A 21662-nucleotide genomic window follows, 5' to 3' on the forward strand; every position below is an offset into this window, starting at 1 on the left:
TTCGACGATTCGGCAACTGGAGTAAGAAAAATAAGAATAGTAAACATCGAAGTACGACGCCTTTTGTTGACCATTCTTAAAATATGAAAATTTTGCTCTAGATTTTTATCCAAAAATTGATTTTCGAAATTGATAAAGTCGACATAAATACTGCGAAAATTTTAATTATGATAAGATCATGTAATATTCTCTATCTACCATAAAAATATTTATTATTACGTTTGTCAAATTTTATAATAAAAAAAGGTCGGAGTAAAATTTTTTTAGATGAAATTTTCAAACTGATAAATAGTAATTACGTCATAAATATAAGACGTGTCGAGACATAGGAAATAATTATAGAGAGATAAATTAAGAAGCACTTTCTTCAATATCAAGTTGTAGCCCCAAAGTCTTGATTATTACGCTATACAATTGTCCAGTATCAAGGGCATGCTGACATTCGAAGTCAGCGGCCATCAAAATTTGTAAATAAACGTTTGAATAAATTCAATATCATTTATAACTTTGACGTTGTGCTTTCATTTCTTTTTATTCCATCGAAGAATAAAAACATATTTTTATGCATTGAGCTGGTTGAATTTTCAAAGTTTTCAAGTTATATATTGATAAGAAGAAAAAAATTTGAACTTTTTTGATTTTTATCAAATGTTTTGTTAATCGATTGCAATATCAATTTTTGTGTTAATGTCTATTTATAATATTATTCAAAACAATCACTTAGTTCATGACATATCGTGTAAATAAAAAACAATGTGTTAATTTAGAACCAGGATCTCGTTACCAAGGTTTTTCAAAACGAAAAATAACAAAATTCAAAGAATTCGTACGGATAATCGTAACTTTTTCTTCACGAGCACTCATAGAGAGGGAGCAACTATTAAAACATCTCCTGATTATGATGCCGCGCTGCATACATAGTTTTGTTGCCACTGATTTCTGTGTCTCCGGATTATTCTTACTTTCTCCGGTGAGTTAACTGAATAATTTGCCAAACAATCTGACTTAACCGTGGAAGTCGGTGCGCTCGTGGGTAACATCTCCGTGGAGTCGTGCTATACCTCGTGAATTTGAAATTAAGAAAAATAACAAAATCATTTGTGTTATTTTGATTGAATATTTCGGTTTTTGGTATTAGTATATACTAAATGTAGTGACAATCTCATGAAATTCTGAGAAACTACATTAATATTTGCCATAATGGGTTTTATTCTTAGGTAAGTTTTTATTTAATTGAATTAATTGGTATGGTGTAAAGATAAAAGAACAAAGAAATAAAACTATGAAGAACCAGTACAGATTTCATAATGTTCAAAATTATAGTATAAAGAAAATATAAACTACATTTTATTAAAGAATAAGTACATAAAAACCATTAACCATTAGTTTATTTCACCTGATAAAAATTACGCAACCTTTTACTTTATAATTAAAATTAGTAACCAACTAAATTAAATGGAAAACAAATAGAAAAAGTTCAAATTTGCGTAACCTGTGGCTATATATAGACCGTTTAAATGATTGCAATAATAAATTATGAAGATGAAAAGAATTTACCATGAATTTATGGGAGATTCTTATAATACGTTACGCAAATCCGCACATTTTACGATTTGTTAGAGTCAAAAATGATTCAAAGAAGAAACCGTCAATGCAAATTATTCTATTTTTAGATATTAGTATAAATGTATGTATTAATATATTTAAAAATTTTTTATCGTTTATATCATAGACGGATTCTTTAAGGCTACCTCTGAAATGGTTTAAATAATGAAGTGATTATCATTAAAAACTTTCCGAAATATTAAAATTTTCGATTATTTATAATGTACATACTATAATGTTTCGTATTATTTACAGTAACATGACAATATAATATTTTTCTAGACTAGTTACTAGTTTAACCGACTCGATACAAAAATGGTTGTTTCTAAATTCTTGAGTCGCTTTAAAAGTGAAATCGTTCTTAGTACGTTGCTCTTATATAGGTACTGTAAGGTCATAAAATATCGTTTCTACATCTTTTGGGAGTAAGTTTTTTAATCTCTAATATAAATGAGATTAATTTTTTCAAAAACAAATATATCCTCGCATATTTCGAAAAATGGTTTTTTTAATTCCATTATATTGAAACTGTGTTACTAGTAACGAAAATTTTTTATCTTGAATCAACATATTCAATGTTAATTTAAACACCCGTATTTTTGGAAAAAAAACAATACGAATAGTATCCGAAATGCCCGTGGCAAAAAACAATAGTATTGAATGTAGACGCATATTTTATTGATTAGATAATTGCTTTCTCTTTCTTTTTTACAACGCAGTCCAAGCACCTAGTCTAATAGAAAGTTTCGATATATTTTCTTCACATATAAATGAAGAAATGACCAAATATGTAAGGTAAATTATCACTTGAGCTAAAACGATTTTCCATCTTTTTATAACTTCTTGATTTCCATTTACGTGTTTGTATTATTTGAAAAAATTTATAGAATCAACATATAAAATGAATTTTTTTCTATTTGTACAAGTATTTAACATTGTTCTTGACACTTTACTACGTTAAAAATTAATATTATATAATATTGTTCATGATTTTATAAAAAAAACTGAAGAAGCTATTAGCATTCAATACTAAAAGAATGCGGAAGTACCTAATATAATAAAATCTCAACGTTGCTTCACATTAATATCTATAAAAATGTTGTGTAAAAGTGTAAAATGCTAGATTTTTTCAACAATAATTACAAATAGATAAAGCGGTTGTATGCGTTTTTTTAGTACTTCCGTGACCATTCTTGTATTTATTATCGTTAAATAGCTACATGCCGTTTAAGTTAAGTTTTTTGTTGAAAACTCCACGTGTCTGTCCTTGCCATCAGCTGTACAGTACCGCTTTTTATCGAAAGTACACTTTTTCTCTACTAGAACAACGAACAATAAACTGATCTGTAGTTGAAGTATTAGTACCACGATGTACCATAATGTACCACATACCATAGCACCTACACAATCGAATAATACATACAATATAGGTCATAATAAAAGACTACTGAGATCGTCAATAATGAGCTTTGCCTTTGAAATTTCTTATTATATATTAATTAGTATTAATTCTGAGAAATTTCATTATATGAAATGAAATAAGATTGAAATCTGTTAACCTATAGGTATTTTTCTATCAATATTTTGATGGTTTATCGTGGGTAAATGAAAATTGAATTGATATTAATAGAAAAAGTTAGATCAATCAAGAATTATTATTGTTTAAAAGTTACTGATGCGATCAGGTAAAAAACGATCTAATATACTGGAATCTGTATTCTCGTATTAAAATTTTATTTGATTATTTAATAAAACGAAATATCTACTTGTTATTGAATCATCTAGGTAGCTGCTTGGAATGTTGTACAAGCTTCCTAACTTAACCTAGTTTAGTAATTGAACAAGTTTACTTCGAATTATATAAAATTTGAATACTTTCTTCTTTAGGAAGAATACACGTGCACCACGCAACGAATACATTAGATTTTTATAGACTTTCATTTTTAGTTTGAATAAATTATTTTCTGATTACGTAATTGATATCATTGGTGACAACATCGACGGAATTTGATGATAAACTACTATTATTTCCAAAATTCTGACGAATCATTTAAAAAAGTATATACCAACATTAAATTAATTGTCAAAATTGTACTACAATTTGTATGTATTTATAATTATACAGAAATATTTGTCAACAGAACAGATATTTCAAATATCAAGGTAGTTATATAGATTATAAGGAAATTAAAAAAAAACGATAATATCTATGGAGCACACCTTCCTACACGCCTTAAAAACTTGAAGGTTGAGTTTTTCTCTGGTAAGTTAACAAAAACAAAGAAAATTCCGATTTTAACAAAGAAATTTTGCATATTTTTACATTTTTCATTTGCAAATAGGAACAAATTGTTCATGAAATTATCAGAAAGATAAATTTTCTTATTTAAAAAATTTCAACAGGCTTTATTTATTGTATCTAAAACCATAATATATACCATATACCATATAGTGAAAACTTCTTTCTTGGATGGCCAGAATGAATTCAAAAAAACTTTTTCAAAATGATCTCTATTTTTATTATGTTTACATCTATCTGACGTAGGTCTCGATCAGCGTTACCAACCTATTCTCTCAAAATTCCCTTTCTAGAGCGCGAAATTCGAATTAAAATATAAAAATGCTTACAATAGGTAATACGTTTAGACTAAAATATCTTCTAGAATTATGTACACGCATATTTTTCTTTATTATCTTTCTGTCTTCCATCCATATTTATTTTCAATATAACATCTTTTTTGTAAGGTTTCAAAAATATCAATACATCGTTAAATATCTGAAAAGTATTTAGCTATACTGGGTATAGCAATTTTTCTGGTCAAATATAAGTATCATTCATATATACATACATCATCGATCTCAAACAGGCAATTACTGATTACAAGAAAAACTATCGATATGATGTAATAATATCTGATGTCATAAACTCTTCTGTTAACTTCTAAAACAACAAAAAAATATAGTAAAGGTTAACGTACAAACGATAATTGATTACTTATGGCTATGAATAATAACTTTAATAAAATCTTTTGTTTATAAATAGACAACAAAAGAAAATTATGTTTTAATACACATCTTTATGTTGTTCTACGTGATTATAAACGAATTTTATCCATATTCATAATAATATAATATCACGAAATCGTTTCACTGAATGTTCAATGTGGAATTTATTAAAAATAATTAAATCATTGGTTCAATCTTTATTTTTCAACGTGTCTGTCATAACAATCAGTTTCTGTATCCAAAGTTGGGCCGATTAAAAATTTTTCGAATAACTTTCACTCAAGGCAACTTTCTTCGTACAGTGGTCATATATATACATATATATATATATATATATATATATATATATATATATATATATATATATACATATATATATATATATATATATATATATATATATATATATATTAAATTAAAGAAAACATGTGTCCTTGTTCTGCCTTGTAGGTTGTGCAGATTATTTTTTCACACAACCTACACGTTTTGCGGTTTACACAATCTCTGTGTGTTTACGTTTAAGGTTGAAATAAATAATTATTTTGTAAATAATTATTGCACTGTATAAACGAGGATTAATAGTTTTTGTATCGAGTTTATAACGTTAATTAATTTTATTGTTAGATACATCATTATACCAACACGTTTCGTTACAAATTATGAAATCCTAAGAACTTGACACGAATAAACGAAATCTAATTAAAATTTTCATTCCATCTAATGTTTCCAAGACTAAGATAACCGACAGTTGTAAGTTCAAATAAAATTGCAATACGTAGAATTATTTTTGATTTTATCGACGGTAGAAAAATCGCCGAATGTGTAAACATGTATTTGGTTACGTTTGTCTATGGTATAAATTCAAATTTACTAGCTTCTCTTGAAGCTGAATCAATGTTTGTAATTTTTTTTTTTTTCGTAAAATGAACTATCTAGATACATCAGATCAATTCTTAGATAAAATTAAGATGCTACCATATTATAAGATACTATATTTTCATTTTAAAAATAATCATTTCCTTTATTCAAAATTTTTTCGACTAAATATATTCTACGTACCCAAGGACGACTAGTTGAACCCCTTAATAAAAATATTTCCAGTTCTGATTATATCAAACATGAAAATTTATTTAAATTCATTGATTTTTGAAACCTTTTTTGTACATTTGAATTCATGTATATATAGACGAGGAATAACTATGTACAAGAACATCCTCATAATAATATCTGTTTAGACGACGAAGGTCATTCAGTAGTTTATGAGTACAACCTCCATGGTCGCATCACAATTCCATTTCTATAATATTATAATGACTTTATTTAGAATCAATATAAGCGGAGATGTATATGGTTGTACTGATAATTGAACTAAAAAATGTTTTTAATAATTAGCACTACATCAATGATTTATTGCGCACTTTTTGCTAATACTATTTTCACAACCTCCGATTTTCATTATTATATGATTGTACTTTTGCTAATTTTTTTAATGTCAAAATGATATAATTTCATCATTTAGATGAAGAAGAATTAGAAAAACATTTCGTTTTAAACCTCATATTTTACAATTAAATGGTAATATTGGTTATGTAAAACATTATAATGATTGAAATTATTAGATATATATTATATTAAGTATTTTATATCCGGTTTAATTTGAATTTTTATGGGTTTTGAATTGTAATTCACACTTTCGTTTTTGTTATTTAATATGATTTATCCCGAGACAGTCAAAAACAATCTCATATATCTCTATGGTGAGATGCGCAAAAAAATTTACTTTTCGATTATTTTGTTATATAATTATTATATTTTATTTATTATGTACCTTAACCCTTCTACTAATCGTATTATTTCCGATGTAATTTTCATTTTATTAGAAAAATACTTATAAATTAGACCGTAACTATAGTTAATTTCGTAATTTTCCATTATCTAAAAATATACCAACGAACAAAATCGTGATTAACAGGTTGTACAAAAAACTGTTACTAGATCGATATGTACAAAGAGAATAATCGATTGCATTAAAAACATTAACATATTTCATGGTTGGTACTGATCTAATTTCACAACAAAGCTCTCTCGGTAAGATTCGATAAAGAATATAATACGAAATGAAAGGATTCATCTTTTCTAAAGGACGTAATTTTCATAAAGCCGAAGCTATAAATTTAAATAGATTTTCAATAACTATTAACAATAGTTAATTACAATATTAATGTTTATTGACCAATTTCAATTACAATAAATACGAATTTAAGCATTTTTAAAAAAATTTCTTAATACCTATACTGGCACCTCTATATTTAGTAACTATTGACGCATATAGAATAGATAAATAATATATTGTAAAATTGTGTTCTAATTTCTGGAATCTTTTGGATTTGATTGCATCGGAAATGAATTAAATTTTATGCAACCCAGTATGAAAGGAAACTTATAAAGATTTTTATTTTATTTTTTAATCCACCACGCTTACCTAGATCCTCAAATTTTAAATTCGTTTATGTTTCTAAATGTTTTTGATTTTAGGTGTTTTATGTTAAAATTAGTTTTTTTTAATAATATTTAAAATATTGATAAAAATTGACGTTTCGACTTTGCTCTAATAAGAAAAATTAATTTTTCCTTAGTCCTTACATCTCAAATATTAAATTGTTTGTAGTTTTATTACAATTTACAAAATTATTGAGGTCTTTTTTATCATTTATAGCTTTTTCGTGTGATTCATTTCTAAAAATTCTCTTTTTCGTGTATTAGATTCAGTTTTTATAATTGAATTTATGTTATTTCAATATTTCATGGTTCTATTTTTTTTATCCTATTTATGATCTCTTAGTCTATTTTCTAAATACTGAGATGTCTGCCCTGTTCATCGAATATGGTACATATTTGTAAGCTAAATGAGATCGCAATGTATTAACAAATTTCGAGAAAGAAATTTCTTATTAACAATCAAATATAGTAAATTTTGGGAAGCTTTGAGATTAACCTCTAGTTGAATTAAAATAATCTCAGCTTAAATATTGAAAATGAAGCAAATTAATCAATTTCGATCGTGATTCGAACTTTTTCTATCTCAATAATAGTTTTTTCGTTTGACTAATGTAACAAATAATCGACTGATTTTATTACTTTTTTATATAAACATACTAAATGAAGTATGTAATAACTGTTCATTTCAATGAGGTAAAAATACGGTAACACATTAACCTACCTATGCAGGCTATTAGTTTCTAATTTCAAGTGTGTAATTAACCGATAAAAGTTATGTAAAAAGAAGAATTTATTATTATTCTTACAGATATAAACACAGAATGAATCTAACAATAATATTTATAATCATCGAGCGTAACGCATTACGTCTATCGGCGTAGCGTAATACAAATCAAAAGTACTAAACCGAATCGAAAGCAAAAGTTTTTCATTCCACTCTCAGTTTCTCTAACAAGACCTCAAATCTCTCAAAACAATTGTGATAAATAAGATTTTTTCTTTATACTTTAATTTACAATGTATAATAATTATCTAAGTAAATAATAGTTTTTATGGATGGAGGTTTTTCCAGGCAGCATTTTTTTGTAATTTGTTCGTGAATTGATATATTCAATTAGATAATTATCGAACAATTCAACATAACGACACGATCTATTGCATTATTGAGAATGTATGACGAAAAACGTTTAGAATAATTTACACACGGATGTCGTTAAACCAAAGATTATTTTAGAAATATATCATCACTAAAATATTTTCTTATTGTTTCAGATTTCCTCTACTGTTATTATTGACTCTGCTGCCTAAATTAATCGGATGTCAATCGATTTTGAAAGTTCACGAATATAATTTAACCCAATATACACGAACTTTACCCGAAGATTTAAAACCTATAGTTCAAAAAGCGTTAGCTACCGAAAGACAAGCCATATTAAATGAAAAATTGTCTATTTCATTTTGCCAAAAAGAAGAAACTGTATCATGTCCTCCTATGAAATTTAGGAAACCTTCTGGTGAATGCAACAATGTTAGACATCCCAAATGGGGAAATAGGGGACAAACATTTTTGAGACTCATCCCTCCGAGTTATGCCGATAGTAAGTATTCATTTTTGAATGTATTGGTAATAATAATAAATAATAATAGCTTATTCACTTTCTCTTTCGAAGTTCGACAAAATCTGTATGGGTGAAATTGCTGTAATTGCGACCATTTCTTCTTATACTTTTTTTCTTCACCCAAACAACCTCACATATCGTAAATACACATCTTTATGCATTTCGACATTTATTTGATGAGAAAGTTGCCTTACAACTAAATATCTCTCCACGTAATATCACAGAGTCGTACATAAACTGACTGATTCAGAAAATTCAGATAAAAAGGAATCAAAAACCACTTTTTTAAATACTACCATAGATATGCGAGCACGTATTACAATTTATAATCTTCATAACGAGAAACATTTTCGAAAATTTTATTCAACGTCAGTTAAAACATTATTGAACTGTACCAAAAAATCCATTTCGTTATTTGTTTGTTCTATTTCTTTAATTGACATTCATATTAATTGTATCATTGACAGAAAGTCAAGTTGATTTACCTTCAACTATTCCTCAATTGGCGAAACCAGTGTTGCGAAATCGTTCTTAATCTACAACTATTCATTCAACAACGAGAGAACACCATGTTGTAAAATGTTCGAAACTCATTAGACAATAAGATAGAAATAAAAAAGGTAATAGAAAACTAAACTTAACAAAAGATATTATTAATGATTATCAGAAACAACAACAACAACATACAATTACATTTGAATATATATCTAAATTTTTACCGGCCAATACAACTGCTTCAATCCAGCGTAAATAAAAAGTAGCTGAAGTAAAACGTAAAAAAATATATCAACGTTTAGTAATATTGCAACTGCTGTGAGAATATTAATATCAATATATCACGGAAGACATCTTCTCACAAATAACGACAGTGAACCAGATGCGATTGGATTGGAAATTGTAGATTTTCTCGAATTTCTTCTCCATAGAGGTTAAAATTTTAAATAGTATTGATTTCGTTCATTCATACCTGAATATTATACATCTCGGCTAGCCGATTGTTTACGAAATCAGCACTAAATTTATTGGATTCGGTGGATGACTTCAAACCTTAATTTATACTAATCGAGGTTCTATTTACTTCAAATTATGATTAATTTTGCAGACTATGTTTCCAATTTCTCGATAAATAATTTTTCAATATCTTCTTCCAGTTTTTCTAAACATTATTTTACCAATTTCAATTTCTATAGCTTCGTTTTATGATTATTCGATATTGTCGATTACTAAAATACGCTTTTGCAAAATAACCATGTTTTGTAATGTATAGACAGGGCAATTTTTTTATCAATATGATGGCCTTGGTAGAACCAATTAACCAGACCCGTTTCAATGAATATTTTACCAGTTTACAATAGATATATGTATATATTTTTGAATTTTTTTAATCTTTAAATCATATAAAACATTTTTTTACAAACTTGAATTATTTATATGAAGTGTAAAACATCGTAAATACTTGTTTCTATTTGAGAAAAAAAAAATTTTCGTCAAATTTGAGCTCTAATTATCTTTATTGGCTCACAATATTTTAATTTTGTGGATGAAACACTCCAGAGAAGATTGAGAATCGTAATTTCTACGGGATTCATTTAAACTAAAAACAAATTGAGTAGATATCTACATTGTTAAACTGCATTGTAACTTCGATTCATTTATTCAATACCTAATAGGTATGCAACCAGCAATGAGCTTTTTTTATAAATATATTCATTTGTTGTCTTAAGTCGAAGAAATATTAAAAGTTATAGATCCAAATAAAAATTTGATATATTTTCAACATGACAAATCATGAAATAACTTGATATATTAATTACTTCCCATAGTATAGTTTTTCCCATATTAATTGCATAAGACAGTTATACGAGGATCAATCAATATTTCATAAATACGCACGGCACGACATAAATAAATTAAGAAATGAAATATAACGTTCACTCCCCGTATAAAATTCGGTAAACCGTCAGTTCACATGAACTCATCATCTCCAATGTTGCATTTCTATTGGCCGGAGCTATATGTACATAATTTCTTCGAAATATTCCTGTCAGACATTAGCGTAGTAAAAAAAACTGAAATCAGTTGAAAAAGCTACTCAAGATTCTATAAGTAAGACAATTTATTTAGTTTATATAAGGATAAAAGGACTGTGACATTCAGGTAATTCAGCAAAAAATAGCAGATTATCCAGAATACAATTATACCTATTTAGAAACATTGCATCAAGTTTTGTCAGCATGTGGTTTTATATAAAAACGAAATAACCGAATCGTCAAGGATCTTTCCGGCGACGAGAATTATTTGAAAAGTGGTTTAAAAAACAGCTTTTACTTAAAATTCCACCACAGTCAGTGATCGTTTTGAAAAAAATATTCCTATTCCTGTCAGCGATCGTAAAAACATGCGTTAGTTCAGAAATATTTTTTGTACACGGACTCATTTGTTAAAACTAACAATAAATAACCATAATAATTTCATTAATTGAAAAACACATCTAATTAACAATCATAATTTATAAATAATCGTTTAATATTGTATTTACAGCTAATTACTCAAGCAGCTCACTTTCCTGCTTTTTTCCAAACGCCCACGACACTTTAATCAACTTTTCAACGATTCACTTCAAATGAATTGTGAATTCAAGTACCCACATATCAATCGAAATTATGGATGAAAAAGACTAAATAAGTTTATCCAATAAATTGTGCATATCACGTTTTTAATGTGACGAAATCAATTAATTTCAGTATCAATGTGATATTTGTTATAACTAAACATTATCAGTTTACTCATATATCTGATATATTAAACTACCCCGATGGGTGCATAGTGGATCTAGGTAAAAAAACTGAATAAATAAAATCGCATAATATTTATTATTATGAATAATAAATTTGTATATAAAATGAGAAAACATTTTTAAAATAGTATTTAAGTCAATAAAGTCGTTAATATATACACTTCAGTCTATAAATCACATATGCAGTTACATGTTGTTGGTATTACGAACTTGTCAAAATCTACGACGCCATCTTCATAAGTAAGAAGATGAACTTCCGTGTAACTCTGTCGACATTCATAACCGAATTGAGGGCAAGGTTCACTAAAAAAAAAATAAAATTAATTCACTGAATTTTAATATAATTTTATTATGATTGCAATTCACATTTTGTTTTTACGTAATAATTAATACCAAAAACGGTAATTGCTATTATTTTAATTGTACAATATAGAAAAAATAACTTACTCTGATTTTTTAGAGCCTTGGTACCTAAAAAAAAGAAATTTTCAAAATAAATTAAAATCTACTTGATATCTTATTAGCGTCATAGTTTTTTAAATATAAAATGAGTAAAATTATAAAAATTCGATTTAAATTTTGATGATTCTCAAATTCCTTTTGTTAGTTTTTCTATTCTTGTTATAGCCAATCATATATACTTATAACTTACAATAGGATTCTAGCAATTTTTTTATTATTCCCAAATTAAAATTCACACATACTTTTTACAAATTTGTGCACTAAATCGCTGATAATACCCATCTATGTTAATTATATATTTCCACACCAATTGGGCATTCCTAAGGACTCTTGGAGTAAATGTACCATTATATTCCGTATAACATAATTTTTTTATAGGTCCTACTTCACCAAATCTAAAAAAAAATTAAACCAGACGAGTGACATATTAATTGCCGATTTCGAGAAAAAATATATTTTTTTAAACGTATAAAATGTTATTACTGATCGAAAATACGATTATTTTACGTAACAACATGTTCTTTTTTACCTGGATGCTAAAATATTAGTGTCATATATTGAAGAATTTAAAACAACCCCAAAGAAATCTCGTATATTTTCAGTATTTTTCATAACGTTCGTGATAGCCTCTTCTGGATAATCCTCACTGTTTTCACATATTTGATACCTACATTGTATATAATTCTCGAAATAAATTGGTACTTGTGATATATCCACTTCTCTTTGAACTAAATCCTGCGTATTAGCAGAAAAATGCGGGATGGCACGCTGGAAAGAATAATTTAAATTGATGTACAAACACCTTAAGCTAGACATTTCCTTTTATTTAGAAAACGATATTTTTTCTATTTCTATTATTCATTGAATAATTTGAAAAATGAATTATTATTTTGCTCGATTTTTAGCATGCGAGATATTAGTTGAAATCAAATAAATTTTTAGAAATTTTAATAATTTCAATCAGTTAATATTGTGAAAAATTTAAATTTTCAAATCAAAGAATATAATCACAATTTCCGATTGCGATTTGGAGGAAGTAATTATAGATTAAACAACTTAGAATAAAGCTCAGAATCGCGTTTTTCTTCTTTTATGCTATTCAATATGTTGAACAATATTTTGATGGATTTTAGATTCTGCGCAGAGAATTTTGCATGCACCTGATCAATTTTGGAATCAATAAAAAATTATGAATCCAAAACTATAATAATATTAATAGATGAAGTAAACAAAAAAATACTAGAACCGAGTTTTGAATTTACAAAAATTTAGTCTACGAAGTATTTGTTTGAAGTAATAAAAGGTTTGTTTACATACAATTGAAAATATAAACATTGTAATTTAAATAAAAAAAAAGAGATTCCACGAGAATAATTGATTAAAGTCTATAATTTTTATAACTGTATCACTAAATGCGACTATTCATATTCCAAGCTTTCTAATCAATAACCAGTTTTGAAAAGAAATTTTTAAAACAAGTTTTAACACTTACCACGTTATGTAGAACGTTTAACAATAATAAGAAAACACCAATTCTATAGATCGAGGTGTTACCAACAGAAGCCATGGTGTTGAGTGAGTTGAGTTTCACATCATAAACTGTCGTTATAATATCGATGAAACATGTAAAATTGCGATAAAAATAAGAATTGCGGTTTGGGGAAAAAACCATATCCGATTGTATAAAATAATCTAACAGAACGTCTTTTGATCGTACCGATGATAATCGACGTCCGACTTTTTTACGTAAAACATTTAAAACGACAGAAAATAATTTTATATGGTACAGTTATGTAGGCGAGTGTCGGACTACTAATATTCGTACCATTGGCGTATCAAGGTTACGATATACAGAAAGTTACCACCTCTACTTTTACCTCAATATTTGTTTATTTATTTAAATAATAATATATGAACATACTTGCCCATTGGATCCGAATTTGACTGCGTTCAGTGGAAAAATTGATACTCATATCTAATTTTGTTGACAAATTTTCAATTTCCACGCTTCTGCTCGTTAATTAGATTCTAAATTCTTATCCTAATTTCCAAGTTTTTGCGACACGTTTGAGGCTCGATCCCCAAGCACACCCTGAGAACGCTCGATTCGCAATTCGATTTATAGGCGATTTAAAAACTTGGAGTAGTTGAAGAAAATTCGTCGAATTGACTTTATTTTACCAATATAACCACGACAGATGCTCTTCCGAATTGTCCGGCATACTTTCACCAAGACCAAGATCTAAATTCGACAGACAAACGTGGCTAATGAACACCTAGATTATCTGGACTCCGATTTTTTAATTACATGTAAAATAGGTGTGCGAGATTCCCATTTATCTAGTTAGCATTGTTGTTTATTAATAGTTATTCTAATTGAACTATATCATTGTTATTTTCAGATAAATCCAAACCCAAGCAAAGCGTCACATCACATTCACTTCCCAGTCCGATAGAAATAGCTTCAACGTTGCAAAATAATCCAGCAGTGCAGCACGAATCGGTTACGGCCCTTTTGGGAGCTTGGACGGAGCTACTACTTCACGATTTGGCAAGTACAGGTAACTTGAAAAGTCAAGATTGCTGCAGTGACAATTATAAAAAACACGGAGAATGTTATGGAAAACTCGGTAACGGACAATGTAGAGAATATATGCGAACTTTACCAGCAATCGATATGGATAGTTGTGAATTCGGTAAGGTTTTATTTAAATAATTTTTTTATCGCATTTAATATATTTTAATTTATGCCAATGTGGGATCATTAAAAAGTACCTATCATGCAATTACTAAATTATATATTGGAATTATACATGATGTTTATTATAAAGTATGTAAGGTATTTATTTTATTGACAAGGTCAGTTAAAATTGTAGGATTATGATGCTGTCAATACTAGTAATTATCGACTAAAGCAATTTTTACAACACTTCATCAACTAGTTGTTGGCGATCGATCACAGATTCCTGTGATATGTTTATGTTCTTGATTTTAGGTCTCTTCTGTTTCAAAATTAATTTTTTTTCTGATAGTTTTTAAAAGATAGATAAAATTTGACGTTTCGACTTTGTTATAATAAGAAAAATTAATTTTGTTCTTAGTCATTACATTTTAAATTATTCGTAGTTTTATTAGAATTTATTTAGGTCTTTTTCATCATTTATAGCTTTTTCGTGTGATACATTTCTAAAAATTCTCCTTTTCATACATTAGACTCCGAGATCATCAATAAGTTCAAAAAAAAAAATAGAACTGCATTAACGAGCCATGAGCTTTTCGAAATTCACTATATTTGAATGATAATAAAATGAACTACAAGAAATTACATGCTATTACATATTTCTTTCTCTAAATTTGTTAATACTTTGCGATCTCATTTAGCTTACAAATATGTACTAAATTCGATGAATAGGGCAGACATCTCAGTATTTAGATAATAGACTAAGAGATCATCAATACGATAAAAAAAATAGAACCATGAAATATTGAAAAAACATAAATTCAATTAGAAAGATTGAAAAATTCTTGGAACGAAATCTAATAAACGAAAAAGAAAGCTATAAATGATAAAAAAGACATAAATAATTTTGTAAATTCTAATAAAACTACAAATAATTTAATATTTGAAATGTAAGGACTGAGGAAAAATTAATTTTTCTTATTAGAACAAAATTCTAGTTTGATTTTATTCTTATTTTGTTATCTTATTTTTCAGGTTCAATATCAATATCTTTCAAAAATTATTAAAAAACTAATTTTGAATCGGAAGAGACCTAAAATCAAGAAGATTTAGAAACATAAATAAGAAGATATTTATAGTTATAATTAATTTTGTGGTAAAATACAAAATTTTCTAAATTATATCGTATAGAACCACCGAAGGAATGGTTGATGAGATATAATAATGGTAGAGGAAAATTTCACTTGAATATCTTCTAATTTGTTTTAAATTGCTAGTAAACGGTGAATTAGAAAAATGTTATAAGACCATATTAACAAAATATTATTAAAAACTAGTTAAATTTACAATTTGTTTCATAGAAAAACATTATGAGAGTAACGAGGATTCATTGTTTTTATTATAGCATTATATGTATTGTATGATTGACAAGTTCCCCCTTCAATTATTTAATTACTATTCCATAAAAAAATTATTAAGAAACTTAAATTCATTCCTCTCTCGATATGATTAGCAATTCCACTATAGTCAGCATATATATATCTTTCAGATTATCGCGAGCAAATGAATTTGGCAACTTCCTTCTTGGATGCATCTGCTATTTACGGAAATACAGATCGACAAGTTGAAAATCTTCGCACCTACGACGCGGGTCTCGTCAACGTATCAGCTTGTTCGGCTTGCAGATCGAACGCCCTGTATTCGGCAATTTTAAAAGAACATAATAGGGTTGCCGTTAATTTAGCTCAAATGAACAAACATTGGAACGACGAAGTTATATTTTATGAAAGTCGGAGAATTGTTATAGCCGAATTGCAGCATATCACCTATAATGAATATCTTCCAATTGTTCTAGGCGAGGTAAGATAAATAAAAATACGAAAATTGTTCGGTAAAAACCACATTTTACTATATCCTCGTTTCGGAGTAATTTCCGATAAATATATATATATATATATATATATATATATATATATATATATAAATGTTTATTTGCGTCAATCGAAATTTTATCTACGTATATTCCTTATATTCCTGTTTGATTTTAATTTTCTTCTAAGATCTAAGATGATATGACTAAATAACTACACCATTGGATTGTTTAATACAATTAACTATGTTTTATATAAAAATTACCTATTTTAGGAATCGATCGTTCATACTGAATTAGAATTGAAAACCCACGGAAGATTTTCCAAATATTCGAGTAATGAAAAAGTAGGAGTTTTTAATGAAATAGCAGTTTCAGTACTACCAGTACTTTTATCGATGTTACCGGGTAGTATCGTAAGTATAAATGAAACATAATTATATTATAAAAATATATTATAATGAATTGATATTTTTAGATGAATGAAACGACAGAAACTTTCGCCGAAATGATCGATTTACTAATAGGTACACCAGCTCAAACGCCTAGTATTCACATAATGGTACCGGTTCGTAAAGATTGGGACACCGCTTCCTTATTCATTCACATGGGTAGAGATCACGGTATATCTTCTTATACCAAATACTTGAAGTACTGTTCTAATTCGACAAACAAAAAATCTTTTACATTCGATGATCTTAAGCAATATGGAATAAAGGACGAATACGTTAAAGCTTTAAAAAATATTTATAGTACTACAGACGATATCGATTTGTTAGTTGGCGGATTGTTAGAAAAACCAATTCCGGGTGAGACTAAATAAACATAAAATATTTCGTAAAAACAACTATGTTTTTATTATTTTGTCTTTAGGTACCGTAGTTGGTTCTACGTTTAACTGTTTATTAAAACGTCAATTTCAACTTCTCAAAGAAACCGATAGATTTTGGTACGAGAATGATCTACCACCTAGTTCTCTAACGACTAATCAACTTAAAGAAATTAAAAAGATAACAGTAGCCGGTTTATTGTGCGCAAATACCGACGATATGGAAAAAATACAACCAAAAGCTTTCGTTCAAGAAGACATATATTTAAACGCCAGAATATCCTGTGAGCAACATCCTCTACCTCAATTAACCGAATGGATCGAAATGGATCACATGTCTGATTTTTCAGAAGATTTGTTAATGGAAGCTTTACAAAAAGCCGAAAAAGATGTTACGGAAAGAAGAAAAATGGAATATAAAGTTTGGAACGAAGGTACAATTATAAAAATCCAATTTTATTTCGCTTAAAACAAAAGTTATTTTTGTTATACCAAATTATTACTTATTATTTATTACAGTTGGTGGATTGAATCCTAAATCTCCACTAGGAGTAGCGGCGGCTTTTAGCAAAGCGAATAAAGGCGCTTTACAATTAGCCAATACGTCCCTGCTGTTCGAATACGCTTCGAACGAAATATTGAATACTTTAGTACATAGAAGAAGAAAACGACAATTGTTCGACAACAACGCCGTAGCGGATATATTTAGAGACGAACTTAGCGATGCCCTACAACAAGTAGATCTCGGAACTTTGATTCCTCCCGAAACGTTCGAAGTAGATTTGAAATGCGACGATAACGGTCCGTGTAATCCGAACTCACCTTTCAGAACTTACACGGGACATTGTAATAATCTCAGAAATCCGAGTTGGGGTAAAAGTTTAACTACTTTTAATCGATTATTACCTAGCGTTTACGATGACGGTGAGTCAATAAATATATTACGAAATTCGTAATTATAATAAAAAAAATATTTTTTTCAGGAATATCTAAACCTAGATCGATTGGAGTAACGGGAGTTCCTTTACCGAATCCGAGAGTAATTTCTAGAGTTATACATCCCGATATTAGTAACCTCCACGGTAGATACACATTAATGACGATGCAATTTGCTCAAATTTTAGATCACGATCTTACTATGACTCCGATTCATAAAGGTTTTGCCGAATCTATACCGGATTGTAGATCGTGCGATAGTAAAAGAACCGTTCATCCGGAATGTAATCCATTCCCGATACCACCCGGCGATCATTACTATCCTGAAGTAAACATCACGTCCGGAGAAAGAATGTGCTTCCCTTCTATGAGATCTTTACCCGGTCAACAAAAACTCGGACCCAGAGAACAAGTTAATCAAAATACAGCTTTTTTGGACGCCTCCGAGGTATACGGAGAAAATCATTGCGTTATAACTACACTTAAAGGATCGTTTGGAAAAATGAACGTCACCCTTCATCCTGTTCGCGGCAAAGAATTACTACCTCAGAGCGACAATCATCCCGAATGTAAATCAGCGTCCGGTCAATGTTTTATAGCAGGTAAATTATATAACTCGAATTAAGTTTTTTTTATTTCAATTATTTGATACAAATATTGATTTTTTAGTAGTGGTGAATTTGAAATTTGTATAATTTTAAGGTGACGGTCGAGCGTCAGAGCAACCGGCGTTAACGGCATTACATACGATTTTTATGCGTGAGCACAATAGATTATCGGATATTTTGAGACAGATCAATCCGCATTGGAACGAAGAAAAAATATTCGAACATTCCAGAAGAATCGTCGTAGCGCAACATCAACATATAACTTACAACGAATTTTTACCGAGGATTTTAGGATGGAGCGCGATGAATCTCTTCGGATTAAAACTCCTTCCTCACGGTTATTATAAGGAATATAATCCTAATTGTAATCCTTCTATTTTTAACGAATTCGCCACCGCAGCTTTTAGAGTAGGACATTCACTACTAAGACCGCATATTCCACGGTAAATAATATTTGTTGAACAATTTTATTTTGAATAATTTTTATTTATATTTTTAGCATGAGTCCTTCGTACCAAATTATTAATCCGCCAATTTTGCTCAGAGACGGTTTTTTCAAAGTCGATATTATGATGAGAGAAGGTATGGTCGATGAAATAATCCGAGGTTTAGTATCCACTCCGATGGAAACGCTAGATCAGTTTATATCGGGAGAAATAACCAATCATTTATTCGAAGATAGGAAAATTCCATTTTCCGGCGTCGATCTCATTTCCCTTAATATTCAAAGGGCGAGAGATCACGGGATTCCCTCTTATAATAATTACAGAGCGTTGTGTAATTTGAAAAGAGCCACAAACTTTGAAGATTTAGCTAGAGAAATTCCACCCGAAATAATTTCCAGATTTAAAAGAATTTACGCTACCGTCGACGATATTGATTTATTCCCAGGTGGTATGAGCGAAAGACCACTACAAGGAGGTCTAATTGGACCCACCTTCGGCTGCATAATTGCTCTACAATTTAGACAATTAAGAAAATGCGACAGATTTTGGTAAGTAAAATTTTTTATTTTCCTTCATTTGGAAATTTTATTTATACTCATTTTTTGTTTAGGTACGAAAACGAAAATCCAGCAGTAAGATTCACCGAGAATCAATTAGCCGAATTAAGGAAAATAACTTTGGCAAAAATACTTTGCGATAACATGGACGTTCAGGGTGATATGCAGAGGGCGGCATTCGATCTTCCTTCGAATTTCCTTAACCCGAGAGTACCTTGCCATTCGTTACCTTCCATAAATTTGAACGCTTGGAAAGAAACGCCTCGAGGAGAAGGTTGTATCATAGGAGATAAACAAGTTAATGTCGGACAATCCGCTTTTCCCACTCCGTGTACCAGTTGCATTTGTACGGCGGAAGGTGTAAGTAACTATTCATTTTGACAAAAAGACCCAAGACATATCAATTACAAATACAGTTGGCAATTATTACATTTACATAATTTTGTATATTTTATAAACAGCGCGGAGAGAATTTCAATAATTTTGTTTATTATTATTTGTTTCTAGGGAAATTGCGCTTCTTTAAGGGTAACAGATTGTCGACAACTTTTACGTGAATGGTCCAAAGAAGCGATCCTTCGAGACGAAGTGTGTACAGCTCAATGCGGATTCTTATTAGGAGAAAATAGTTTCCACGCAAATTTGAATCAATCCCCCATTAGAAATGTCAGATCTGGAAGGTCCCAATTCAAAAATGACAATGCCGATAATTTAGGAGGATTCAAATTTCCCGATCTCGCTCCCTTCTTAGCGAAATGAAGAGAACAATAAATGAAAAAATCTTAAATTGACTGACTTATTTATAATTGTCGTAAATGTGAAAAACTTTTTATTATAATATTGTTTGGAAACGGTTAAAACTAAAGAGAGAATATTTTAATTAGCGAATTTCTCATAATTCAACTATACGAGTACATTCGAACATTGAGAGGCTATTCTAAACAAAATAAGTTTTCCAAATTTGAATTTTTGATATTGTCCGTATCCGGGATAAAACTCGAATTATGTTTACTAGCAAACATTGTACTAGATTCAAAAAAATATCTTTATTTTTATATTGCAACTAAAAATAGGTTTTTATTTATACTTTACATACACCATGCTTTAAACAAAAATTTTAAATTATAGTGCCTTGAAAAAGTCTTTCAAAATCGAATATTTTCTAATGAAGATGTAATTTGTTATAAATATTATTACATTTTATTCAATTTTTTGATAAAACCGTTTTAAAACACGTTTGAATTATGATTTAGAAATTATTTTTTATTGAAATTATCAAGTTTTTTGCAATAGAAATAGATTTTCAAAATTCTGATGTAATAAATAAATGATTTAGTAGAGGTAATTTATGAACATCCTATATAGATATAATAAAACATGTAAAAATGTATAAATAATTTGTATATATATATAATAATTTTTTTAAATTCATATTCATATTTTAGATAAAATATGTTATTTTACATTGTTTTGGTACAAAATATGTATAATCAAAAATTTGCAACATAATAAAAGCTGCCGATCGGAATTTCTTTTAATTCTGAAATGTAGTCGAAATTTTTTTTGTTTCAAACTTTTATTTCACTAAAAAAACGAGGACTGAACCAAAAACAATGAATAAACTTGAAATAATTAAATACATAATTTTATTTCATTCGTAAAACACATATAATATATAACATATATATTTTACGTGAATATTCACGAAATTTTCTTTTATATATTTCAACATTCTAAGGATTTACATT

The 21662-nt window shown here is 28.4% G+C and overlaps 2 protein-coding genes across 2 annotated transcripts; one reads left to right on the forward strand and one right to left on the reverse strand.

The window, feature by feature from the left end:
• The first annotated feature begins 913 nt into the window (after positions 1–913).
• On the forward strand, positions 914–21308 carry LOC130896422 (uncharacterized). The gene is made up of 13 exons (XM_057804487.1): positions 914–1217; positions 8383–8708; positions 14391–14684; positions 16218–16528; positions 16814–16954; positions 17017–17347; positions 17412–17801; positions 17887–18291; positions 18351–18905; positions 19006–19354; positions 19411–19905; positions 19968–20274; positions 20422–21308. The coding sequence occupies exons 1-13, from the start codon at positions 1201–1203 to the stop codon at positions 20671–20673; spliced, it is 4173 nt and encodes a 1390-aa protein (XP_057660470.1). The 5' UTR covers positions 914–1200; the 3' UTR covers positions 20674–21308.
• On the reverse strand, positions 11584–14677 carry LOC130896423 (uncharacterized). Its single transcript, XM_057804488.1, has 5 exons — positions 13481–14677; positions 12518–12756; positions 12231–12383; positions 11974–11997; positions 11584–11829 (listed from the first exon to the last, which is right to left on the reverse strand). Exons 1-5 carry the CDS (start codon positions 13658–13660, stop codon positions 11694–11696), a joined length of 732 nt encoding a protein of 243 aa, XP_057660471.1. The 5' UTR covers positions 13661–14677; the 3' UTR covers positions 11584–11693.
• Positions 21309–21662: the final 354 nt, after the last annotated feature.

This window comes from Diorhabda carinulata, chromosome 7, assembly GCF_026250575.1.
Source record: "Diorhabda carinulata isolate Delta chromosome 7, icDioCari1.1, whole genome shotgun sequence".
NCBI classification, from domain to species: domain Eukaryota; kingdom Metazoa; phylum Arthropoda; class Insecta; order Coleoptera; family Chrysomelidae; genus Diorhabda; species Diorhabda carinulata.

Bases quoted from the DNA above. Each gene is read 5' to 3' on its own strand.
- LOC130896422 (XM_057804487.1), top strand. The intron at 18,292-18,350 runs GTGAGTCAATAA...TATTTTTTTCAG, and splicing joins ACCTAGCGTTTACGATGACG to GAATATCTAAACCTAGATCG. The intron at 19,355-19,410 runs GTAAATAATATT...TTATATTTTTAG, and splicing joins CTAAGACCGCATATTCCACG to CATGAGTCCTTCGTACCAAA.
- LOC130896423 (XM_057804488.1), bottom strand. From the start codon at position 13,660: ATGGTTTTTTCCCCAAACCGCAATTCTTATTTTTATCGCAATTTTACA. The intron at 12,757-13,480 runs GTAAGTGTTAAA...TATTCTTTCCAG, and splicing joins TAAACGTTCTACATAACGTG to CGTGCCATCCCGCATTTTTC. The intron at 11,830-11,973 runs GTAAGTTATTTT...TTTTTTTTTTAG, and splicing joins CAAGGCTCTAAAAAATCAGA to TGAACCTTGCCCTCAATTCG.